This window comes from Lynx canadensis, chromosome E1 (assembly GCF_007474595.2).
Source record: "Lynx canadensis isolate LIC74 chromosome E1, mLynCan4.pri.v2, whole genome shotgun sequence".
Lineage (NCBI taxonomy): Eukaryota > Metazoa > Chordata > Mammalia > Carnivora > Felidae > Lynx > Lynx canadensis.
In genome coordinates, this window is record NC_044316.2 from 39100020 (window position 1) to 39126275 (window position 26256).

Sequence of the window (26256 nt, forward strand, 5' to 3'; positions counted from 1 at the left end):
CAGGGGGAGGCACACAATTTGAGAGAAGAGAAAGGGGGCCAGGCCAGACCTTGCTGGATTTTGGTCTTTATTCCAAGGACTATAGGAAGCCTAAGGGGTGTTAAGCAACAGGGTGATAGGGTGAGGTTTGTGTTTTCAAAACAGTCCCTCCCTAGCTGTGGTGGGGTGAACAGTGGAAGGAGGTGGAAGCAAGTGGAAGCTGTATGGTTTTTAGGCGAGGGGGCGATGGGCAGTGGCCTGGACGGGGTGGTGGTGGTGGTGGGGATGCAGGAAAGAAACTAGATCATAGATATTTAGGAGTAAAATGTCTGATACAGCTAGGATGTGCTCAGAATATTTGTTTAATGAATAAATAAACCGGTGGACTCAGGAGACACGGAGCTCAACCTAGTTAAGAAGTTACAACAGAAGGGGTTTTACACCAACACTGACGGAATAACTTCTCTTGGCTTGTTTTGGCAAAGTACATTTTGATGCAAATGTATAAATTCATTAAAATGACCCTTATTTAGTGATTCTTTTGTCTCAACCAAACATAAATGACCCACACGCATTCTGAACAGAGAAGTGACGATATAAAACGTTTGGACATATGTTTATATACCAAGTGTTTTATGGTGCATATCATGTGTTTTTGGAACTTAGTTTTATGTGACTAGGTTTCCCGGATGCCAGACCTTTGGAAAATGCAGCCAAACAACCTCCATCTGGACAAATCGGGAAAGAATTGTGTAATCTGTCCCTTTAGCTTTGTGTCTGGGGAATTACAGTATTATATTGTCCTTTATCTCATCAGCGATGATTTCCTCTGTCATGCAGCTTTTCACTGTGTACCCCGGAGGTGACAGATGATGATGATAATGATGACTAAAATGTTCATTGGGCTCCCCTCCCTGCTGAGACCTTCCTTCCCCTAGAGCAGTTCTCATCTTCCCACTGGTTAGCACTCAGTTCTTGCTCCTTCCAGCCCTACAAGCTGTCCAAACACCTTCCTGAGTCCCATAGGGGAAGGAGGTCTACCACTGAAGACTCCTCTGGGGAACTGAACCAGCTTCTCCCACCTTCCTCCCCGCCCCCCTCGGATGACTTTTCCTCACCCTCAGCCTCTGACCAGTGAGACCCGGGAAACTAGACTTCATTGTTCTGCTTTATCTGTAGCACTACTGATAATGAATCCTCTGTTAGTCTGGATCCAATTCTGTAGTCTTGGTTCCAGGCTTATCTCTTGATTGGATGCTGATTGTATATGTTTGTTTGTTTTTTAAAAAACCATGATGAAAATTTACCTTATTATTTATCAGCCTACTCAGTTAACTTATTAGATAAGATAGGGAAGTTTAACAGTAAACTTACCCTGTCCTTCCAGAATCAGCACATGAAGTTGTATAAAATGGGTGCCCAGTGAAAACATCTTAAAGTACCTTGGAGGTACTTTTATATAATGAAAAATGTCATGTAAAATGTAATTAAATATTTAAAAGTATCCTAATTTAAAAAAATATGCTGTGGTGCCTGGCTGTCTCAGTCAGTGGACTGTGCAACTCTTGATCTCGAGGTTGTGACTTAGAGCTTCATGTTGGGTGTAAAGATTACTTAAAAATACGGTCTTAAAAAAATGCCCTGAAAATACCTTTTGAACAGTATGAGTTGCCCCTCTTAAAAACTTCAAAAACTCCTAAAAATGAATGAAGACGTAACATATCTTCCAAAAGGAATTGATGAAGCCTCCTCACACTTTTGTTAAATAATCAGATTTACTGTGTCTGGAGAAAGGACACTTGCCAATGAAAAATGACAACAACTTGTCTATTTGCACCAATGCAACAAAGGAGAATAATGTATGAAACTATCATGTATTTATCTTCATGTATTTACATCCATAAAAGCTGTTTCTTTTTTTTAATTAATTAATTAATTAATTATGTGCATACACATAAGTGGGGGAGAGGCAGAGAGTGAGGGAGGGAGAGAATCCCAAGCAGTCTCTGCCCTTTTAGGTGGAGACTGACATGGTGCTTGATCTCGTGAACTGTGAGATCATGGCTTGAGCTGAAATCAAGAATCGATGCTTAGCTGACTAGGCCACCCAGGTGCCCCCATAACTGGTTATTTTCAGTAGAATATGTATAGACTTACATATAGTTGGTGCTGAATAAATACTGGATGAATGAATGAATACACAAATAAATGAATATGTGGTGTCTCACATACATAAATGTACCAGTTGATCATTGTTTAAAAAATGAAAAATTATACTTCGACCGGTTAAAAAAAAAGTTGTATTTGCAGCTCTGTTCATTTGAAATATGAAACTGCAGCTCTAATGACTTTTTTTAAAAAAAATCCCATGGTATTGACAAATAAATGAAATACTCCAAAATGGATATATTTTTCTCAGCAGAAACTTCTTGTATATATATAACTTTAGGATGCACGTTCCAAGCTGACAACTGAAATGTATATAATCTGACCAGCCAGGTTCAGCCAGGGAAGCAGCATAGGATGAAGAGTCAGTTAGGACATTAATATTTTTCACTTTGATTTTGAGTTTATGATACTAATGTTAAATGTTATTTAAATCTTAGATCCAGTCCCAAAACTTAAACATTCACTAGCCTATAAAAAGTCACTTTCTCAGCTATGTGAATAAATTTTCAGTTGATGTTTGAGTATGTTTTTAAAAGCTTGAGTAGTTCAGATTGTCTCTCTAGTTGTCTAAACTCTGAATAATTACTAGCTTTCTTCTTTATGCCTTAAGACAACTTGCCTCCTTACTGGTGGACTTTCTGGAAATTAATGCCATTTGTTATTTAAATAAGAATGTTTTCATTTATTAAGTTGATAGTTTGCCTTTTTTTCTTTTCTTTATCTCTTTTTTTGTGTTTTACTTATTTATTAAAAAAATGTTTTTAAGTTTATTTATTTTGAGAGGGAGAGAGAGAGAGCACAAGTGGGGGAGGGTCAGAGAGAAGTAGAGACAGAACCCCAAGCAGGCTCTGCAACCTAACTGCAGAGCCTGATGCAGGACTTGAACTCATGAACTGTGAGACCATGACCTGAGCTGAGATCAAGAGTTGGGTGTTTAACCAACTGTACCACCCGTGTGCCCCTCTCTCTTTTTTGAAAAGTAAACTTTCTAGTATCAAACATACCTCAAGTGGCTTGAAAAGCGGTGTTAGTTTTTTAAAAGTTCAGTTCCTGAGATTCCAGTAGGTGGCACTCTTACAAAGCCTAAAAGAATTGACTACTTTGGCAACCCAGGGTTGTTTTCTAGATGGTTCCCTTCTACTGTGACCTACTTGCAAACCTATTTGTTCTGGATAACTAAAAGTTATTGTTTTCCCTAATTATCAGAGTTATACATGCTCTTTGTTAAGCATTTTAAGAAATGTACATAAGAAAAAATATAATTGTCTTCTGAGTCCTTGGTAATTTCTAGAAGATAACCACTGTAACAATATGCATATATACATACAATATACTAATATACATTAGTATATACAATACTTTCCAGATCTTTCTGTAGCCTGTACATACAACAAAAGGATATAAAAAGTAAACATTTTAATTGGCGAAGTTTTAGATTTTAAAATGATCATGAACAATATGCTTGTCTTTTGTTGTCTGATCTTGTACTTGGGTTTTGTCTTGTAAGCTATTTTCCCTTTATTTTCCTTAAAGACAGACCTCTCACTTCTGCAATTCATTAATTGCTGAGTCCAAAAGAACCTTTTACATCTGTGTTGAATTAGGGCTTGTGGTCTTGTGAATGAGGGCTGGAATCTTGTGATAAGGATGCTGTGCTAATTGCACTTCTTAGCAGTGAGAATGGGGCAGAGTGAACTTAAATAATAAACCTAATGCACCCTTTGCCAACTGAAGACTGTAGAATATTCTGAAATATTACCAGAATAGGACTGCTATTTTGGACTTGATGACTATTCCATGAGATCCTAGCCATTGGCGCTTATGTGGGCAATTTTGTGATATCACTGATTTATTTTTCAGTAGCTCCCCCCCCCCAATATAACTTTAAGTCCAGCTGACTTCCCCCAGAGTGAATAATCCAAGAGACCCAGCCAGAATTGAAATGCTTTTTGTGGCCTAGCCTTGGAAATCACACACGATCACTTCTTCAGTAGGTCTACTCTATTCATTGTTGGAGGGGACTGTATACAGGGACAGGAGTACCAGGAGGTGGAAATCATTGGGGCCATCTTGGAGGCTACTGCAAGAAGCAATCAATGCATAGAAGATTACTTTATTCTTTTAATGAGGTGTAATTGACACACAATATTTACTCATTTCAAATACACAACATAATGATTCAATATTTGTGTATATTGTGAAATGACCACCACAGTAAGTCTATAGATGCTATTTTAAAGCCACAGGATTAGTTAAGATCACCCAGGGTATGAGTGTAGAGAGAGAGGACAGAAAGACGTGGCCAGCATTCAGAGGTCACAAAGAAGGATCTGAGAAAAAAATGGCAAGTGAGGTATTGTCCATGGGAGCCCAGAGGAGAAAATGCTTTGAAAGGAAAGGAGTGCTGAAAAACTAAGATGGTAGCTAGGAACAGCCCACTGGGTTTATCCTTGTGCAAAACTCCTTTCTCCTTTGAGTCGCACACAGTGCAGATGTAGTTATAAGGAAAACAGATGTTATTTGAAAGAGTAGTACTATTTGCAGCCACTGTTGTGTACCAGAAAAGGGATATCATCTATTACTTGGAGGCTGTGGACCTTGTTCAGGAAAAGACTTTGATCATTTCTTTGGATCTAAAAGGTAAAGTTCTCCCAGGATGTGTTGTGGTGGGTGAGGGCTAGGCCGAGAGTGGAATTGCTATGCATAATATGGAGATAAATGGAGCACTGGAAACCACTAGCAAATATTAGAAGGAGTGTGACTTCAGAAAGCTGCATGCTGAAGCAGGTCAGCTATAATGGCATAATAACCTTCCATGGGTTTTTGCACTCAGGGCTAGAATTCCTCCAGGCTTGCGTGACTCCTGCCTCTCCCTTCTGCTCCCCATGACACTCCTTGTTCATCAGTTCCCCTGGTTGCTGTGCCCCATATGGGTTCCATACACTAAATAATAATAGAGTGCATGTATTGAGTACTTGTTAGGTGCCAGGGACAGCTTCTAGTGTTTTATGTATGTTACCTCATTTCATCTCCACAAAACCCACCCACTTCAATGATGGATGGGGAAACTAAAGCACACAGGGATTAGGTTACTTACTATGAAGTGGCAGAGCCGGGATTTGAACCCAGTCTGGCTTCAGAGCCCAGGCTCTTAATCGTTAAGTCCTGCTCTTATTTCCCTTTTAGGGTTTCGAATTTGGCAACCCAGATTGAACCCCCATCTACTCAGGCTTAAACTTTGGCCACCTGCTGCCACAACCCAGAACATGACACCTGTTATTGACTCATGGGTCTGATCCACCCCAATGAAAACCCCACCCTCGGCCTCAATGGTGCCAGATAGGAGAAGGGACGTCAAAGCAATGTTTGTTTACACCCTCGTGTTCTTTCACATGTGTTTCCTCTGTTTCCTTTTCCCCTTCTCTGCCTGGTTGATTTCTGTATGAAGCAATTAGTTGCCCCCTGACAAACTGTTCACTTCTTCGTCCATGTGTCCTTTGAACTTCTATCTGCCTTATCTCTCTGTATCACCATTTCTGGTAGAGGTGTATCTCTGCCCTCGATTGTGAGCTCATCCAGGCAAAGATCTTATCATATTCACCTTTGAGTCTCCAGTCTTGTATACTGTAAGGGTTCCGTAAGTGTTTCATGACTGAATGAAAGAAGGTCCTAGAAAAAGAATAGGACAACTGTTCTCCCCCATCATGGGTAATGTAATTTTGCTGTAACCTTGATTGGCTGATGTAAAAAGGACAGAACTTCTACACTTGATCTTAGCCAAAAGGCCGAGAAGCGATGAAAGGACAGAACTTCTAAAAGAATCTTTTTTTTAAAGTGCATTTATTTTGAGAGAAAGAGAACACGCATGTGGGTGCATGTGAATGGGGCAGGGGCAGAAATCGAGAATCCCAGGCTGGTGCTGCACCAAGAATCTGTATGTATGTATGTATGTATGTATGTATGTATGTATTTAGAGTGAGAGCACAAGTAGGGGAGGGGCCGAGAGAGGCAGAGGGAGAATCCCAAGCAGGCTCTGCACTGTCAGCACAGAGCCCGATATGGGGCTCGAACCCACCAACTGTGAGCTCATGATCTGAGCTGAAGTCGGATGCTTAACTGACTGAGCCATCCAGGCACCTCTCTAAAAGCATCTTCTTAACTTAATCTCCAACCTTGCCATCTTCATCTCAGTGTTTATCTACTTTACTATTAGTATTTTACAAACCTCTCTCTATGCTCTTGACATTATTGTTGGAATAGAGAAGGTACACATTTCACATTATTACCATTCATCTTTTATTTATTAAAACCATACTACTTGATCAGAATCCTGTGATTAAAACATGTGCCTGGTCACCAGAAGAAAGTTTATTAAAAGACTACTGCAGGTCCAGAAAGATGTAAGGCAATTTTGGTTTGTTATAAAGACCAACATGGCCATAGTGATTTGTAATTGAAGAGCAAAAAGGACTCATAGTGAATAGGGAATCCAAGGAAAATGAAACAGACAGAAGTAGAATTGAACTAATATCTTACTCTGAAACTAATTTCTGCTTGTAAATTTACTGTTCCTAAGGAATCAATCTTGGGGAAGATCTAATGAAATTTTATATTAGTTCTTCCTGAACTTGAGATGAGACCACTTCACCATTCACCACTTCCTGCACAATTGTCTTGATTTTCCGGGATTTGGTTGGATCTAAAGATAAAAATAGAATGAAGGGGGCGAAAGTTAGTGTTTCACATATTCATCCAAAATTGATTGTTGTTTGACTTAAGCTTTAAGTGAGATAGTGGCAGATACAATCCATTAAATTTAAACTTGTGGAAGTGACTTTTGCATTCTAAAACAATGCATGTTATTCAGTGAAAATGAAATGTATTCTGTATTGTCTTATGCACAAATGAAAATACTTTTCTTTTTAAACATTTAAAAAGTGGTTATGATGCTCATAATACCTCTTTGTAGAGTAGATTTTTCCCTTCCTGGGCTCACCAAAAGTTTTATATAGTACAGACTGTGTATTTTTCTGCAGGAATGCATAAATATTTTTCCTTGGCTCAGAAATGCAAATATACTTTAAATCATTAATATTAATAATAATAATTAATAATAATTATTAATATTATTAACTGCAATATTTAATGAGATCTTATAGTTTTAGTCATTAATAAGTGTGATTCTGACTTACTCTAAGTGATTCTTAGGGAATCTGCATACCTTTAGAGGAATCGATCGACTGTGTTTGAGATTTGGAGTCTGTCACATATAAACTTTCATCAAAACCGTCGCTGTAAAGAAAACAAGGGAGATGGTATCACATGATGCTTTCTGGGAGGAGGAGAAATAGAGTTTGCTGTTTAAGCTAAAAATGTGCATAAAACTAGTTTTCTAAATTTCTTGATGAACAATGATTGAATGTTGCACCCTGAGAGGAATCACTTAGTGCGTGGACCTTTATTTTCAAACCGTGCCTAAAATGGGCTCTCAAAGTGAAGCAAACTGGCAGTTAATGGAAGATCTGCTCTCAGAAGTCCGATTTCCTGATTTACAGCCCCGGGCTCTTCCCACTATTCCAGGCTGCTGTTCCCTTTTGGAAAGTTCGCTGCAGTTGGTTGTGAGGTGACTCAGGTGGCTGTTATTTGATGTGTCATTCTTAGCATTGGGGCATTGATACCAGGTCTCTAATGGGTGACTTTTCTAGTGCTCCTTTGCAGTATGCCTCTTGTCTGTGGTGCCATTATTCATCCCAGCATTTTATAAAATTCAAGATAGCGGGTGACAGCACTTTGCAAAGTGTAGGACATTTACCAAATCCAAGGCATGTCATTAGGAGATGTGGTTAATTTCCATCAACCAGAGAACCCTGCCTTCTGTTGCCCAGAGCGCAGCAGGTGGCCGCTGTTGGTCAGCCACTAAACTCATTTCCAACCCATTTCAACCTGTCTATTCACCCTTGGGCCTCGCCGTCCAGCAGGCGGCGGTAGGTCTCGATCTCCAGCTCCAGGCGGGCCTTGGCGTTCAGCAGCCGCTGGTGGTCGGCGTTCTGGCGCTCGGCGTCGGCGCGCACCTGGAGCAGCTGCTCCTCCAGGCTGCCGATGAGCTGCTGCACCTGCGACAGCTGGCCGCAGTAGTCGCCCTCCACTTCCGCCAGCGAGTCCTCCAGGGATTTCTTCTGCACGGTGGGAGGGAAATGGCACAGACAGAACGGTGGAGGGGACTGAAGTGAGGAAGGCGGCCCGCCGGTGGCCTTCCTAATGTGGATGGCACGTTTTCTTTGGAAGTCATGAAAAGATACTGCGCGGGCGCGCCCTACCGTGGCCAGCTGGGACTGGAGCTCGATCTCCAGGTTTTGAACTGCGCGCCTCAGGTCGGTGACCTCGCTCTTGCTGGACTGAAGCTGCTCCGTGTTGATGCTGATCTCCTTCCTTAGCTCCCCGCTCTGCCGAGGCAAACAGGGGTGAAGGGACGTGAGCGGGCGCTGTTCCCGCGCCTCTTTCCTGCAAATGGGTCAAAGCCTTTTGTTTCTGTTCGTGGTACCTTTTCAACGAACCAGGCCTCCGCGTCCTTACGATTCTGCTCAGCGATGGCTTCGTACTGCGCCCTCATGTCGTTGAGGAGCCTGGTGAGGTCCAGCCCCGGAGCAGCGTCCATTTCCACGCTGACCTGCCCCGGGCCGCCTGCCAGGAAGGTTTGGAGCTCCTGGGCACAGAGAGTGAGAAAAAGAGGGTCACAGAGGCCCGTTGTGACTTTCGTGGGTCTCTTCCAACACAAAAGACACTAAATGTTTTATTTCATAACCGTGTTGCTGTACTGACATAATACAAAAATTAAACTTTTTTTAACCTAAAAATTCGTATTTTTCTTCTATTTTAAAAGAACTTAAGACATTTTCTTGGGTCCCTAAACTTACCATAGGCCCTAGGGCCTGTGCCTACCATAGAAAATGGATGAGTTGGCCCTGCCTCTTGGGGTTCCAGGGCCTTTACCAAGAAGAAGGGAGGGCCTGGTGGGAAAGGTATAGTGGGGTTTCAACCACAGCTGCCAGACGGGGGCTGCAGAGAGTACAAGGGTTGCGCACTGTACCACAGTCATTGATTTCCAGTAGAAAGTTATTTAGAAACCTATTGCCAGGGTCATGATTAATGTCTGTTTTATACACCAGCTTTTGATATAGTGGCACACCAGAGTACCATGGGAGTTTTACACTGGGCATAACCTGTTTCTCTAACATATAAAACATTATGTATTGTTTGTAGACTTTTGTTTTTGAACTTGAAAAGTACTATATATTTTTTTTAAATCACTAAATCAGGACAATTAACATTCTGATTGTTCTTACCTAGTGATGCAAATGACAGCATCAGAAAGTACCTCTAATCCGTTAAACCTTCACTGAAACCACCACCAATCCCACCACCATACATACACACATCCAGAAATTCAAAGCAAAGGGCCAATTTAACAAGGACATGATATATCATCCATATTGGGTCTAACTGTAGGTTTGTAAATTTGAAATTGTAATTTGTGAATTCGGGAGAAAAAAAACAGCTTAGAAAGCTGCCTTTTCAGCTGACCTCTTCATGATTCTTCTTCAGGTAGGCCAGCTCCTCCTTGAGGTTCTCGATCTGCATCTCCAGGTCGGCCCTGGCCAGGGTCAGCTCGTCCAGCACCCTGCGCAGGCCGTTGGTGTCGGCCTCCACACTCACCCGCAGGGCCAGCTCGTTCTCATACCTGAAAACCAAGTGCAAAACAGTTCCTGGAGTCCACACACCCATTTGAATGAGGCCACTGCCATCATTTCAGGGCTGTCTTGTGCCCCTTGTGATTATTTAAAAGTGGCAGCATCGTGACGTATGACGTATGATGCTCTTTTTCCTTTTTAAGATTTTCCCTTCCTTCTTTTCATGGTAATTTACTGCTCAGTTGGAGAGAAGTGAAAAAATTGTGAGGTGAGACTTTTCTGCCAGCAATGACCCTCAGTAGCACTGTGTCCCAGGGAACAGTTTCCCCTTTGGCTGGCCACCCTGGCTATAGACAGTAGTAGCCCCTCTCCAGGTGGGGTTTCTGATGGCATCCTAAAAGCAGTTGAAAATAAAATAATAGTCTTTTTGCTTAACTTTTATTCATGATTTAATTTAAAACACTGCTACTTCCTTAATAGCTTTTACCAAGACTTCAGAGGTTCAGGATCATCAGCACTGCCACATCCTGTGTGGGGATTTTGTGGAGCAGGATGAGCATTAGTGTTTCTTCCTCAGGTCTGGGAGGGTGGAGTACGGGAAAGGAGGAGGGAATATCAAAATAGGTGTGTGGTTAATATTTTAGTGGTATGTGTCATCCAGAAAAAGACAATTTCACTTAACTTCTGGGCAAAAACATTATGAATTCATTTTGATGCATGGGAGATCGAGGTTTGGGACATCGGTGGTAATATCATATCCGTGTTATGAGCCAACAGCAAATTACCAGCATGGTGATCATAGCCCTAGGCTAAAGCACCTTATAATTAAGGATGTGTGAGGTGAATTGTGTCCAAATCTGATTACTTCCTAGAATGCCCAATGTGCATTTACCAAAACAACAAATGCGCAGAGCACGTGAACTGCAGAGGGGTAGAATGTTTGCCATCAACGAAGGCAGGAAAATAGGGACTAAGAAGAAATAATGAGACCTGTCAATTCTCATCAGTCTTTCTTTTGTTCTACTCACTTCATTCTGAAGTCTTCGGCAGCCAGTCTCGCGTTGTCAATCTGCAGGATGAGCTGGGCATTTCCAATGGTGGCAGAAATGATCTGGCCAAAGAGGGGGAGACACACAAAATGAGGACGGAAAATACTAGTATTATGCAGGTATATTTTTGACAGAAAATTTTTAGGTGATGTTAACATGCGATTTCATTATGAGTTTAAGACAATTTAACTTTTTAAAAGAAAACATTTATAAAATTTTATTTAAAAATCAAGAAACATGTTTTTGCAGAAAAGATAGCAGAAGTACAATCACTTTATAATAAATGATAAAATGAAACTAAATATCCTGAGTTGAGAAATTGCTCCTAATACAGTCAAATTGAAAAACCTTAAGTTTTACATGTCTTATCACTGTAAAATATTGGAATAGTAAAAAAGAAACATCAAAAGGAATTCCCAAAGCCCCTTCAAAAACCATATTGTTACCTTATTCCTGAGGTCTTCGATCAATGGGTAATATTTACTGTAATCACTCTGCGACCCGGGGTCTCCAGTCCCAGATCCTCGTGTTTCATACCATTCTCGAATTTTGTTTTCTAGCTCAGTATTAGCCTCTTCTAGAGCTCGAACCTTATCCAGGTAGGAGGCCAATCTGTCATTAAGATTTTGCATGGTTTCCTTTTCTGATCCAGAAAGAAGGCCTCCATCATTGCCAGAGAGAATGCCTCCAGGGCCACTTCCGGGGCTTCCTCCAAATCCAATTCCCAGGCCTCCAAAGCCACCTCCCAGGCCTCCAAAGCCACTTCCTAGGCTTCCAAAGCCACCTCCCAGGGCTCCAGAACCACCTCCCAGGGCTCCCCCATAAGCACTGCCCAGTCCTCCTGCAAAGGAAATTCCAGAGCCACCACCAAAGCCAGAACTAGAACCAAACATGGAAGCAGAAGAAAAGCCTCCCCCATAGCTGTCTCCAAAGCCAAAGGTGCTCCCCCCATAGCTACTTCCAACGATGGAAGCGGACGTGCCCCTGGCTCTGCCCGATGTCCCACTCTGGGAAGATGGCCGCCGGGAGAGCCCAGAGGTGCGCACTGAGAGGGACATGGTGCTGCTGGAGAGATCCGCAGCCCGGGGAAGGGGGCTACAACCTGAGAGAAAGCAGTGTCAGCAAGGCAGAAAGGTTGGCCTTTTATAGGTCATGAAATGGGTGTTACAGTTGAAAAGTTCACTCTCTTCATTCAAAATATTGTGCTTCCCCCTTTTTTGACCAGCTCAACAAATGCATGATTTATGCATACTGAAAACTTACCGGTATAGAACTAATTGAATAATTGTGCCCATTATATATTTGTTATACAAAAAAGAAATCTGGGTGGAGTAGAGATAGGTTGTCAGAAGGAATTTTTCTCTTCCAACATATTCTATTGCTTGTATTCTCAGCACTGCCCGGTGTCTTAGGCACAGTGGGAAGGCAATGAGTGATTGTCAAATGGATAAACTCATCGTACATCGTCCTCAGCCTTGAGCTTCTTAAAGTTCTTCACTCATATTTCTGACTTGTTTCCTTTGGAAAACTAAATGTAAACCATGCGGTCATGATCTAGTCTATCTCCTAGTGGAATATAGATTCAGAAGCAGTTGTGAAACGCCCTGGTGAGAGGTGGGGGAATAAATGCATTTTCCAGATTCATACAGGAATTTGAATTCTCAAGGATTTTTTTCTTAATTTTTTTAATGTTTAATTTCTGAGAGAGAGAGAGAGAGAGAGAGAGAGAGCAAGGAGCAGAGAGAGGGAGAGAGAGAGGGAGATGCAGAATCTGAAGCAGGCTCCAGGCTCTCAGCTGTCAGCACAGAGCCCCCTGTGGGACTTGAACTCATGAACAGTGAGATCATGACCCGAGCCGAAGCTGGACACTTAACCAAGTGAGCCACCCAGGTGCCCTTGAATTCTCAAGGATTTTAAATCATCAGATTAGAATTAGGATGTCGCATGGTTTCTTTTTTTCTGATTCAGAAAGGGGACCTTTTGAACATTGAAAAATATTATGTTTTGAGTAGAATATTATAATATTCTCAACAGCTTTCCCTTTACATAAGAATTACCTTGTTAGTAAACTCTATGAAATCAGGAGCCATGGGGCGCCTGGGTGGCGCAGTCAGTTAAGCGTCCGACTTCAGCCAGGTCATGATCTCGCGGTCCGTGAGTTCGAGCCCCACGTCGGGCTCTGGGCTGATGGCTCAGAGCCTGGAGCCTGTTCCCGATTCTGTGTCTCCCTCTCTCTGCCCCTCCCCCGTTCATGCTCTGTCTCTCTCTGTCCCAAAAATAAAATAAACGTTAAAAAAGAAAAAAAAATTAAAAAAAAAAGAAAAAAAAGAAATCAGGAGCCTGATTTCACTGTCTGATTGTTCACTGCTGTACCCCCAGCATTGCTAATGTATCAAAATACAACTGATTTTTTGTGTATTAAAATTATAGCAGTGCTCACACCCTCAATCCCTGCCCCCTGCCCCTCCAAATATCCAGAAAATATTGACTCTAGCTTCCTGGGAAGTGAGGCTCTTTTTTTTTTTTTTTTTTTTTTTTTTTTTTTACATTTATTTATTTTTGAGAGACAGAGTGAGACAAAGTGAGAGCGGGGGAGGGGCAGAGAGAGAGGGAGGGAGACACAGAATCCGAAGCAGGCTCCAGGCTCTGAGCTGTCAGCACAGAGCCCGACGCTGGGCTCGAACCCACAGACTGTGAGATCGAAGCCGGACCTGAGCCGAAGTCGGACGCTCAACAGACTGAGCCACCCAGGCACCCCGAAGTGAGGCTCTTTAAGTCTATGAATAGTCTTTTTTTTTTTTTTAAATTTTTAATGTTTATTTTTGAGAGAGAGAGAGACAGAGCATGAGCAGGGGAGGGGCAGGCAGAGAGAGAGGGAGACACAGAATCCGAAGCAGGCTCCAGACTCTGAGCTGCCAGCACAGAGCCCAGTGTGGGGCTCGAACCCACAAATGCGAGATCATGACCTGAGCAGAGGTCGGCCGCTTAACTCACTGAGCTCTTGAGCCAGAGCCAGCAGTGCCCATTGGTGATATGGGGGCAAATGCAGAGGGTTTACGCCTGAAGCCCATTTCAGACCTCTATTGGGAATACTCATTATCAATTCTGGCAAATGGAAGGACTGTGTGACCCTTCTTTTCGCTTTCCCAGGGACAGGAATGATGAACCCAGGGTGAAATCCAGTTACAACTTCCTTTTACCTTATGATGGAAGGGACACATGTGAAGAGATGTATTTTCCCCCCTCCTATACACATCACAAAGAGCAAGCTGGTGGGATTTCCAAATAAAGGGGTTTTAAGCAAGACATTTGCAGAAACTACATATTCTTACAATAAATATAGAAAAGATGCAGTGATCAAATGCAGACTCTGCTTGATGAGAGAGGCCATAATCCATTGGTTTCATTTCTTGAGAAAATGGAAACGTGTTAAATGGAAATAACCAGGGGCCTCAGCCTCTTATGGAGATTGTTACCAAAGGTTCCTTTAATCTGTATTACAAGCACTTTGAATGAGATTGTCTTTGTTTGAATCGTTGATAGTGATAGTGGGCTTACTACGTTCTAGACAGTGGGCCAGGTAAACTGCAGACGTTATTTTTAACCTTTGTGGCAACCTCTTCAGTTGGATACTTTTGTCCCATTTTACAAGGGAGCAATCTGAGGGTCACGACGTCAAGTGACTTATTCAAGGCCACAGAGACAGGAGGTGGCAAAGACAGGATTCAGGTTGCAGTGCGTTTTATAGACAACATAACCCTGCTTCTTATGGTGAAAACAGAAAAGACAGAGGGTCACTCAGAGCCGCCAGCCATGAGACTGGGTTTCTGCCCTGCACATCGACCTGGAGCTTTCACTCTTTTCTTTTCAAAAAAGCTTTCTCCTTGAATTTCATTTCTCATTGTGTAGGCTGAGACCGAAAGAATGACACCACACATGAAATCCTGCGAACGCGTGGGCAAATGTAGTTTTAGTTATACTTTTGACATGTAACTGCATTGTCAGAGATCATATAAAGTACTAGTTCAACTTGCACTTCCTGCACAGGAGCTTGATGTTATGGTCATTAATTTTTGCTTACAAGCAGCTCCCCCCCAACCTGCCCCACCAAGGGTGAGTCCATTGTGATTGCCATAGAAATGAAAACAGGCTATTACTTGCTTACAGACTGGAGGGAATGTGCCAGGTGCAGACTTGTAACTTAGTGATATCATCACGTGATATGGGAATATGATTAACTTGAATTCTTGAACTTGGAGCCGGTTTTGTGCTGACATGTATACTTTCCACCTCTAATGCCTATATGTAAATTTAAAATAATTGTGCTCAAGTATCTATACTTGCCTTTTCTGGGAAGCGAATCTTAGAAGTGAGTCTAGGGGAGAGAAAACAAATGTTTGAAGGGAAATTAAAAAATAAAAAGCACTAGCTAATACTTTAAGTTGGAATTGTTATTTGAGACTGTCCCCAAGTCAGTAAGGGTGAGAGCACAGGGTGTCCACTGGTCATGTTTTGATTTTATGTCATTCCATGTCATTCTTTCTAGATGTTATAAGGCTCTTAGTAGGTGTAATCCCCCAAGTCCATCCTAGCTTCCCCTCTGGGGTTTCTCTCGCAGTGTGGTGGGACCACTTCGGCACTGATGGTTTCGTATGAAGTCATGAAATTCCAATGCGTGATAAAGAGACCCATATTTAGGGACTACAGATCTTCTCTGGATCTGTATGCCTGTCAGAAATAGGGTCATGCTGTTCCGTGTCCTAGCTGGCATAAGAAGTATAGATACGGAGATTAACACTTCACCTTCACACAGTAACTACTGGAAGAAACAGAGGTAGAGCCATCTGGTTCCACATGTATGTAGGGTTTCACTGCTTTCTTCGAAAGATTGTTTGGAAGAAACTAGAGATTGACCCAAAGGCAAGGATTAGTTTTCATTTTTATGATAGGAAATTCAGATAGTAGTAATCCTAACTTTTGAACAAAGTATCATTATTGCCTAGGGCCGTAGGCAATAATTGTCATACTGATGATGGCCATGCCTAGTGAATTTCAATCCCCACCTCCTGTAGGGTTTTTACTAATCAGACTCAGTTTCAGTATTTGCATGTCAAAGTTACAGACTATTTTGGAATATGTTTTGGTAGGAGAAAAAGAATTCACTGTTGTGTAATTAATTGCTTAGAAGGGTATCATGACTTCAGACAAACAGTCCTGAGGTTCAGTCTTGCTCCATGACTTGGTAACTGTAACTTTGGGAGACTTATTTCATATCTTCATATATAATCCTCATTCATAAAATGGGGATAATAGAATAAGGCCAACCCATATGAAATTGCTATTTTTTAAAGGTAAAAAATGATCACGTATTGGCAAGATCATATGATTCAACTTAATAACTTCTACTTCATGGGGTCAGTGTGAGGATTAAATGAGAAATGCATACAAAATGCCATGCATACTGCTTAGCTCATAGTAAGTGCTCAATAAATGGTAGATACTATTATCTGTAAGCAAATCACATTATTATTTTCAATATAATCACACTCAAAATCCTGTTTACTTATAAACTTATGTATCAAAATTTAAATCCAAGCTATTCATTTACTAGAATATGACGAGAGAGGGCAAAATGATTTTTCCTGTAAACATTTGCAAGGCAGTTACTGCTTACTGAAATGCAAAATGGGTGAGAATACAGTATGTATCTTTTTGGGTCTGACTTCCCTCAGCATATTGTTTTCAAGGTTCATCTCTTCGCACTGTGTGTAAGTTGCCAAATAATATTCTGTTGTGGGACCTACTGCATTTTGTTTATCCATCGATCAGTTGATGGACATTTGAGTTGTTTCTACTTTGGGCTTATGGATAATGCTGCTACAAACATTTCTGTACAAAAGAACAAATTATATGATTCCATTTATTTGAAATGTCCAGAGTAAGCAAATCCATAGAAGAAGTGGATTTGGTTGCCAGAACTGGGGGGAAGAGAAGTGGGGGGTGACTCCTACTGGGGTTTCTTTTCTTTTGTTTAATGTTTATTTTGAGAGACACAGAGAGAGAGAGAGAGGTAGAGAGAGAGGGGAGAGAGAGAATCCAAAGCAGACTCTGTGCTGAGGGGCTTGATCCCATGACCCTGAGATCATGACCTAAGCCAAAATGCAGAGTCTGACGCTTAATAAACTGTGCCACCAGGCACTTCTGGGGTTTCTTTTCTGAACGATGAAAATGTCCTAAAACTAGACAGTAATGATGGTTGCACAATCCTGTGAACATCCTGAAGACCACTGAATTGTGTACTTTATGAGGATGAATTTTATGGTGTATGAATTTTATCTCATTAAGTCTATTATTTAAAAAAAAATAGTGAGAAATATTTCATAACATACATTCACCCCATAAAGAAAGAGAACACCTGATGATTTATGCAGTTTTGTCATAAGGAGAAGCATTCTGCCTTGAGAAGGTTTTCACTAATTTTGTGTTTAATCTATTCCCATTTCTTTTTTTTATTTATTTATTTTTTTGTTTTTTTATTTTAGAAACAGAAAGCATGAGTGGAGGAGATGGGCAGAGGGAGAGAGACAGATAGAGAAGGGAGAATTTTTTTTTAAGTTTTTATTAATTTTTGAGACAGAGCATGAGCAGGGGAGGAGCAGAGAGAGAGACAGACACAGAATCCGAAGCAGGCTCCAGGCTCCGAGCTGTCAGCACAGAGCCTGATGCGGGGCTTGAACTCACGGAGTGTGAGATCATGACCTGAGCCGAAGTCGGACGCCCAACTGACTGAGCCACCCAGGCGCCCCTAGAACAAGAGAATCTTAAACAGGCTCTAGGTTCAGCACAGAGCCCAACCCAGGGCTCGAGGGCTTGATCCTAGGACCCTGGGATCGTGACATTAGCTGAAATCAGGAGTCTGATATTCACCTGTGCCCCTAATCTATTCCCATTTCAAGCCTGATGTGCTTCATTCTTATTCTGCTCAGCATTTGAAATCGGAGTCTGACTCTCAAATTATTCGAAGAGCTGAGTTGAGTTGTTTTTTTTTTTTTTTAAGTTTATGTATTTATTTTGTGTGTGTGTGTGTGAGAGAGAGAGTGAGAGAGAGAGAGAGAGAGAGAGAGAGAGAGAGAGAGAGAAGCAGTGGGGAGGGGCAGAGAGAGAGGGAGACAGAGGATCTGAAACGGGCTCTGTGCTGACAGCAGAGAGCCCGATTTGGGGCTCAAACTCATGAACCGTGAGATGATGACCTGAGCTGAATTCGGACATTTAACTGACTTGTGCCACCCAGGCGCCCTGAGCTGAGGGGAATTTTAAAAGGCAATGGAGACAATGGAAAAGAAAGCAGATGTAACTCAAAGCTAGCAGGATTATACCAATATCAAAAATCCAATGCAATTAACCAAGAAATTGGCTCAATTAAGAATCCAGAGGCCCCCGAAAGGAGATTTTGTAATTCGGAAACAGGAAAGATTAGAGAGTGGTTTATTTGCAATTTGCAGGGACTCCTCTGCTCTGCAAAGTTTAGTATAATTCAAATGTGCTATAATTTTCAGGAACGTTAACAAATTGATATTAGGTGGTCTATAGCTTATACCCAATGTGTTTCATGGTAAAGATGGTGGCAATGAGGTTTTAAATGTCCTAGTGCTCACTGGGTTTTATTTTTGTAGGCAGTTTGCAACTCCTCTGAATAAAACATCTATATTCAGTTATAGAGACTGATAAATGGGCTTTCCCCCGCTTCTGATCACTACAAATTTTTAATAGCGCTTTCTGATGGCCACTTTCTTGTAGGGAGCAAAAATTATGTTTACATGTCTTTCAAACCCTCAGCAGCATCTCCCGGCAACTGTTTACACATCTTCTTCCATCTCTTTGGTTTCACACGACACAACCTTGCCGTCCACCACTTCTTCCACAATCGTCTTAATCTTCCTTTTTCTCTTCACATCTGAATTTAGATTTAAGTATAAAATGTTAATTCAGGAACATGCCTCTGCTGACATAATATTCAGTTCTAAATCATCATGATTTTACATGTATTTTTTCCTAAAGAGAAAAGAAACCCATTCTTTTTCTTAAATAATCTTGTCAAATTTATAAATAAATGCCGAAAATATGTCACTGTCTCCAAATTCACAAATTTTCTTCTCTCCCCACCCCCAAAGAGAAAGATACAATATCAAATTAAGCCAAATGTACTTTTTCATCTTATTTTTTTTCCCTTTCATGATCCCAGGATGTCTCAGAACGGTAATAGCGTGGGCCGAGAAAACTACCCTGTTGTGGGAGTATGACAAACTTCCCATGTTGGGGGTTTCTTTATATGACGTGCCTGATTTTTAGAATCCCTAGGGTAATATCTGCTGACTTGAAAACCGATCTCTCTTTACTTTTCACCAGTGGCATTTAATAAGTGGTAAGCTGCTGAGTGAGAATTCAGTCTTACAGGAAATGTGTGAAATTAGAACACTTACCTTTCTCCTCCAGGGTGCTCGGCAGATGCTCTATAGTTGTGTTTGTCTGTCTGTATTTTTTAAGAAAAGAAAAAGAGACACGAAAAGGTGTTATCACCATTTTGAAAATGAAGCACTGTCCTGCCTTTTTTGATGTGTGTTTTAATGCTGTGTTTGCATTCCCCCCTTTACCATCTCTCTCTCTCTCTCTCTCTCTCTCTCTCTCTCTCTCTCTCTCTCTCTCCAGATACCTCTATATCTCTATCTATCTATCTATATATATATACAGATATCTATCTATCTCTATCTATCTCTCTCTATATATACAGATAGATAGATAGCTCCAAAACTGACCTGTTTACCCTGTGCTAGAAGTTTTTGTAATAAAAATAACAAAATTACAGTGGAAGTTTAAATCTTGTGTTCTCTTACTGAGTTTCTTGGGTGTGGTAGTTGAAGACAGTTGCTATGGCAATACTGATGATTCTCAAACTGGTCTCAAACTCTGTTGTTCATTTCATGACCTCTCAATGAGGATTTTTAAAAGTTATTGTTGTGTTAAAAGTTATTCAATTATGTATTAATCATAAAAATTAGCAAAGCATAATCTGTATCATCCACTGTAGAACCATCTTCTAAGTCGGTCCTACACATACTTGGTATTTGGAGGATGGGTGTACTTTTGGTATATTTTTGTTTTGTTGTTGGTGGTGCATGTGTAATTGCTTTTGTGCTAGGGATTGCATTGGTGCTGGGGAATGAGTGACAGTGTAATATGTAGACATTAAAATAGCACAGCATGTAGACACTGGCACATATCCCTTGATTCTAAGAGCCTTACGTGACATCTTCTCCTTCCAGAAGGCGGCGGTAAGTAGCAATTTCCTGCTCAAGCCGGGTCTTTATGTCAAGGAGGATATTGTACTCCTTGTTCTGGCGTTCTGTATCACTCCAAATCTGTGTCATTTGGGCTTCTATGGAGTTCAGCAGTGCCTGGATGGTGGCCAATTGGCTACCATAACGAGCTCTGGTCTCCTCTAATGTACGCTCCAAAGATTCTTTCTATGAGCACAAGAAAAAGTGGATGTTTCTTAGTTGAAAACTTAAAAGGTGGCTCAATTTTAATTTCATTTGAGGAGAACTTCCACTGCTAGTCATTGTGGGCATGACTCTTATTTCTAGCTGCGTTTCCCCCTCTTTCCATCTAGGCGACCTCAGCCAGCTGCTAGGATCCCCAGTTCCTGGAGTCTTTTGTTCGTTTTTAGCCTTGCGCTCACTGTTGTCTTACTGTGGTATGTTGTATTATTGTTCTCAACGTTTGCCTCCTCTCCCTGTGATTGTGGTGCCCCTCCAAGTGGAGGATTAGGTTTCCTCATCCCTGTTGACAGGAGGCTTGGTCATGCGACTTTCTTTGGCTAATGCAATGCAGGTGAAGCTGACAAATGCCTTTTCTGAGAAGCTTTAGGAGCTATCGCATGGTCTGGCCATTGCTTTTTTCTTTCTGCAACAACACTGGCATGCCCTGGCTAGGGTCACCTCCTTTAGCCTTACCCCCACAGTGGAAATGCCATGGAGCAGAGCTGCAGCCAACCCATGATGGGATAGTGTTGTTACTGTAAGACACCATGACAGGAGCTGACTGATTTGCTTAGCCTGAAATGTCTTTACCCCTATTGTTCAACTACACATTCATCTCACATTTTAAGATCTAGTTTAAAGGCCACTTTCTCTGTGATGTCTACTCAGGTAGACCTCCAGGTCTTCTTCCAGGTCTACTTGCCCCTCTGCATCCTTGCAGTACATTGCCCTTGTCCTTGATTTCTTTCTGTGTTTTAATTATAATCGGTGGTTTGGCCTGTTTCCCTGCCAGCCCTGCAAGGGTGAGGGGTTATTTCCCAGAGTTTTCTGCATCCCCAGAGTTCCTCACACAGGCACTTAGTAAGCATAGACTACATTGAGAGTGTGAAGTTAGATGTGCTTTACCATACTGAGGTGGGACTGGAGTTCGATCTCTAGGTTCCGGTAGGTGTGTCTCAGCTCCTTTACTTGAGCCTCATTGTCTTTGATCTCTTGAGTGCTCCCTGTGACTTGTTGCTGCAGAAGTTGAGTCTAAAGTTCCAAAAATGAAAAAAAAAAAAAAAAAGTGAGTAAGGAGAGAGAGAAAAGAAAGAACATGAGTTATCTTTTTTTTTGAAGGACAGCTTCTACATAGTTGCTTACCCTTTGGAATTATGCTATTACCTGTGTCTCAAACTGTTCCTTGGCCTTCTGAAGGTTCTCCTGGACCATTGTTTCGTACTTCTGCCTCAATTCATTCATGATGGTGCCAAGCTCCAGGCCTGGAGCAGCATCCACTTCTACGCATACAGTATCGCCCAAATGTCTGCGTAGGCTGTCTACTTCCTACAAGAGTGAAAATCCTAATTATAGTCTGAGGCACGTTCTCAGATGAGGCTGGGCAGAAAGAGTAAGTCTTATGGCTTCTTTCATGGGGAATGAGTAAAAAAGAAAGAAAATGATTTAGGTAGGGCTTATTGTAGTGCGGGTACTGCTCTAAGTCATTGAACCCTGACAGCTCATCCCCTTATTGTTGTCATCTTCTTACCAACTCCCCCCTCCTTATTATCGTTATTAGAGCCATTTCTGTCATTCCCAACACTGCTTCTGAGCATGGCCTCACCTCCTGATGTTCTTTTTTGAGGAGATCCAGGTCTTTAGTCAGTTCTTTAATTTGAATCTCCAAGTCTGTTCTACTTAGGGATAGATCAGCCGAGACCTTATTCAGGCCTTGGATATCACTCTCCACTGTCAGGCGCGTCTCCCTCTCAGCCTCGTACCTGTGAATTAATTGGTATGCAGAGATAATTGAGTCCTCCAGAAGCCATTATAGAAGAGATAGTCCTAATATAATGAGATATTTTTACGTGGTATGTGAGGAGATCAATTTCAATACATTGTATTCTTCTTTATACATATCAAAAATGTTCATGGGAACCCAGGAACCAGATAATTTGCTCCATAATATAATCTCTGTAATTTGGAGTGATTGGTAAAAAAAAGCAATCCGAAATAACTCTTAAAAGTGCCTAAATTCTCGAATATATTTTTAAGGAAATAAAAAAAAATACTTGCTTTAATTAATGTGTCAGCAAAAGATTCTCATTATTGATATTAAATAATGGTTAGATTTACTTAATGAATGCACGTGATCAATTTATTATTTTTATTACTTTGTAAGCAGATGCATCCCAAGTGAGTTATCTTAAAAATTCATGATTCTCTTCCAAAATCTTACCTACTCCATTTTTATTAAAGTAGCAAAACTTAAAAAAAATGGTAATGCAGTGGAACACCCAGATATTGACTTGGTATAATTGGAATGAACAAACGTTTACTGCTTTAGTCTTCAGATTTGCTTTCCCATTTCCTCCTTTTGGATCCTTTGTAGCATTAAAATGCTACCCTTTTAAGCCACAAAGGAGTTTTTAATACCAATGCATTGTACACATTCAGGATGAGAAAGCCCTAGTATAGGAGCCATTTATGAGGAACAGTTCTGATCACATGTAGTGTGATATGGCTGCAAGAGAGTGAACACAATCTGAGCTGCTTTAATCATAGTCCTACTTATTTGGTTGGTCAGACCCTATTGTAAAACACCAGCAGACTCAGAAGCATCAAAGGTCACCCCTGGAACTTGGGCTGTACATTTGCAGGCACTCCAAGAAGCATGGATGCCTCACTTGGGGAATCACTGAGCGTAGACAAATGTCTTGCTTCAGATAAGAGAAGGGCACCTATGCCGAAGGGGAGTTGTAAATTGCTTTGGTGTCACTCCAAAGGGCAGAATTAGGTTCAGTGGGTGAAAAGGTAGATGAAGGGTTACTAAAAAAGAATGTTCTAGCGACTAGAGCTAACCAGTGAAAAATACTAAGAATGTGGGAGAGGGAAGTCTAGCCCTGAGTGCTGGGCTGGACCAGATAACTTCCACCACCCTTCAAACTCCCAGATCCTGAAATTACTTAGGGTAGCTCCTTTACCAACAAGAATGTGGAAAGCTGAATGTCATTAGGCACAGCTAAAAGGAATCCTTTTCCAGGAAGTTTTACCATGGTGCTAGAACCTACTTCAGCCTGAGGTCCTCAGCAGCTAGTTTGGCATTATCAATTTGCAGGACACAGTGAAAATTTTGCAGTTGTACACTTTTAATCTGGAAAATACATGAGAAAGAATGACATTTTCAACTGGAAAAAAGTTTCAAATGATTGAGTTTATCTTCAGATACAACCACTATTCTATCAAAGATGATGTTCCTTTCAACCATGAAAATAGGAAGGGCAATGATATGGGCATTTAACATAATCGAGTCATAAAATACAACTCTGGTCCCAGGGTTAGGTGAGCTTTCTTATGGTTTTACAAAAGGAAGAATTTCATTCAACTCAAACCATCAAACTTTATCGAGTGCCTTCCCCTTGATGTTGTTCCTGCTGAGAATATTCCTGTTAGCCTTTCTCACTTGGTGAACAACTTCTCCTCCATGTCTCACCTTCTACATCGTTGCCTCAAGGAAGTCTCAGTGATTTCTTCAAGGCAGAACTGGATGAATTGCCTGTGTTCTCACTGCCCTATAGGGCCCTCCTTGCTAACATCTATCCCTCTGTGTGGATTAAGCCTTTGTGTCTGTTCCTCCGAATCACATTATGTTTCCATATTCCCCAATGCTCAGCATGGTGTCCAGCACTTAGTATCTACCAACTATTGGCTGAATGAATGGACACTTTGCTATGTGAGAGTTGTGTTGGGCACTGAAGCTGTCAGGATGGATAAGCCCTGGGTCTTAAAAAAGGGGTTCCCGAATGGGTGCGTTCCCTAAGATATATATGGATCCAGGCTGCTTGTAGAAGATGTTACAATGGTCTGTGTCTTTCAGCAGATCCAGCTGCCTTTCTGTGTATACTGAGGCCACCAAGGAGGTGGCCTTTGCTATAAAGGAATATGAATGTTAAAATAGGAATGAAAATGAAAGGGATTCTTTCCTTGATTAGATATACGAATTTTAAAGCAGAGCAAGTGCTCGTGTCATAAGTGCCCTTCACTTTGGAGCAAAGTTCACTCCCTTTATTACACACAGTTGATAAATAGAACTCCACCTTTCTCCGATAATGTGGGAGTAGGCTGTGATATAATTGCAACAAATTTGAGTTGGGGGCAATAGAACATCTTATTGCTGTAGAAGCGGCTTCTGAACTGATGATGGGATTATTAAACAGGGCATTGAAAAATCTGGACCTCACGAATACCTACATCCCTTCCCCTTATTTCCACCCTGGGTCACTTCATCATTGAAATTTTTCATATGGTGTCTTAATACTAATATTACAAATTTACATGAATTAAAGGAGGAGCATCTCTGCATTGACTGGGAATTCACAAGTTAATGGGAACTGAATGAAAAAAAAGATTTATCATCACTTAAAAATTTTAGCTCTTCTTAGAAAAACTTTTTACTATCCACTTAGCTGTGTCCTGGTAAACTGTGACAAAAATACAGATTACAAGCCTGGAGGGTAACATTTTCATATTTTCCATGTAACTATATTGTAAAAAGTTAACAAAGTATGATTTACAGTCATCCAGTTATGTAGTCAGCTATTCAACCACTAAGGGTAGATTATGGAATTCACCATTTTTATAGATATAGCATTTCAGCCTAATTTGCTTTCTGACATCTATTTGCACCCACCTAACATAGATGCCCCCTTGCTATACCGTGCAGCTCAGCAGTAGAGTGGAAAGCAAAGGCATCATCCCTTACCTGGTTTTGCAGCTCTTTTATTTGTTGGTAATATGCACTGTCGTCCCTGATGCCAGGTGTGTTTGTTTCATACCACTGCTTGATCAGCAGTTCGAGTTTGGAGTTGGACTGCTCCAGGGAGTGTACTTTCTCCAGGTAGCTTGCTAGGCGGTCGTTTAGGTTCTGCATGGTCATCTTATCATTGCCAGCAAACACGTCTCCTCTGGTGAGATCACTCCCATAGCCCACCATGGGTCTGGAGGTCGAGATGCGGATGCCCTGGCCTCCAGCCCCCCCGTAGACGCTGGGTGCCGCCCCAAAGTGCTGCATGCCTCCCTTCCCATACATGGAACCTCTCATGCTGAGTGCAGGGCCTTGCAAGGAGGAACTCAGGCTTCTGTGGAAGCTTCTGCCGGTGAATTCCATTGGAGATGGTAGGAGGGAGCACCTGAAGCTTCAGGATGGCTGGAGCAGAATCTGCCTCTGGGTGGTGGATGAGCTGACCTTTTATACAGTTCGTAGGAAAGGAACACCTCCTCTGCTGACACCTCACCGCAGGACTCACACCGCTGTCCACCTTGCCTTGCTGTGTGTTTTCTTTTTCTCTTTGTACAGCAGTCTGTTCCATTTCATTCCAAAAACTACGCCTAGAGGCATTCCTTAGAGGCTTTTCTCAGGGGCGATTCCTTTTTTTTAAACAGAGACAACAAAAGGAAACCAGAAGATGTATTCTTTTAGCCCTTGCACCTGCCTTGGCAGATTTTTTTTTTAATCATAATACACACATAAAGAATATTTGCAAACCCTGTGAATAATTTAGATACCTAAAGAAACAGACATAGGTACATAATAGTAAGCTACACTGGTTTAAAAGAACAATGGTTTAAAAGAACAATGTTTTAAAATCTTTTTTAATTTATCATTTTCTTTTTGGTGAGAGCATTTAAGTTCTTCTTTTTCATAAATTCCAAGTATACAGTACAGTGTTATCAACTACGGTCACCGTATTTTGCATTAGATCCTCAGACCTTATTCATCTAAAAGCTGAAAGTTTGTATTCTTTTACCTCTCCCTATTTTCCCAACCCCCCAGGACCTGGCAGCCCCTGTTTCTAT

At 41.4% G+C, this 26256-nt stretch overlaps 2 protein-coding genes across 2 annotated transcripts; both read right to left on the reverse strand.

The window, feature by feature from the left end:
- Positions 1-6755: 6755 nt before the first annotated feature.
- KRT12 (keratin 12) lies at positions 6756-11943 on the reverse strand. Its single transcript, XM_030295493.1, has 8 exons — positions 11332-11943; positions 10865-10947; positions 9730-9886; positions 8690-8851; positions 8466-8591; positions 8104-8324; positions 7370-7440; positions 6756-6847 (listed from the first exon to the last, which is right to left on the reverse strand). Exons 1-8 carry the CDS (start codon positions 11941-11943, stop codon positions 6756-6758), a joined length of 1524 nt encoding a protein of 507 aa, XP_030151353.1.
- A 6223-nt stretch (positions 11944-18166) lies between these two features.
- Positions 18167-25606, reverse strand: KRT20 (keratin 20). The gene is made up of 8 exons (XM_030295496.1): positions 25163-25606; positions 23472-23554; positions 22025-22181; positions 21586-21747; positions 21328-21453; positions 20186-20406; positions 19366-19415; positions 18167-18839 (listed from the first exon to the last, which is right to left on the reverse strand). The coding sequence occupies exons 1-8, from the start codon at positions 25565-25567 to the stop codon at positions 18742-18744; spliced, it is 1302 nt and encodes a 433-aa protein (XP_030151356.1). The 5' UTR covers positions 25568-25606; the 3' UTR covers positions 18167-18741.
- Positions 25607-26256: the final 650 nt, after the last annotated feature.

Excerpts from the sequence above, each read along its gene's own strand:
- KRT20 (XM_030295496.1), bottom strand. The coding sequence starts at position 25,567 with ATGGAATTCACCGGCAGAAGCTTCCACAGAAGCCTGAGTTCCTCCTTG. Across the intron at positions 23,555-25,162 it reads TAAAAGAGCTGCAAAACCAG|ATTAAAAGTGTACAACTGCA; the intron begins GTAAGGGATGAT and ends TGTATTTTCCAG. Across the intron at positions 18,840-19,365 it reads GAGCACCCTGGAGGAGAAAG|ATGTGAAGAGAAAAAGGAAG; the intron begins GTAAGTGTTCTA and ends ATCTAAATTCAG.
- KRT12 (XM_030295493.1), bottom strand. The coding sequence starts at position 11,943 with ATGTCCCTCTCAGTGCGCACCTCTGGGCTCTCCCGGCGGCCATCTTCC. Across the intron at positions 10,948-11,331 it reads TCGAAGACCTCAGGAATAAG|ATCATTTCTGCCACCATTGG; the intron begins GTAACAATATGG and ends CTCTTTGGCCAG. Across the intron at positions 7,441-8,103 it reads CTGGACGGCGAGGCCCAAGG|CGACGGTTTTGATGAAAGTT; the intron begins GTGAATAGACAG and ends TTTTCTTTACAG.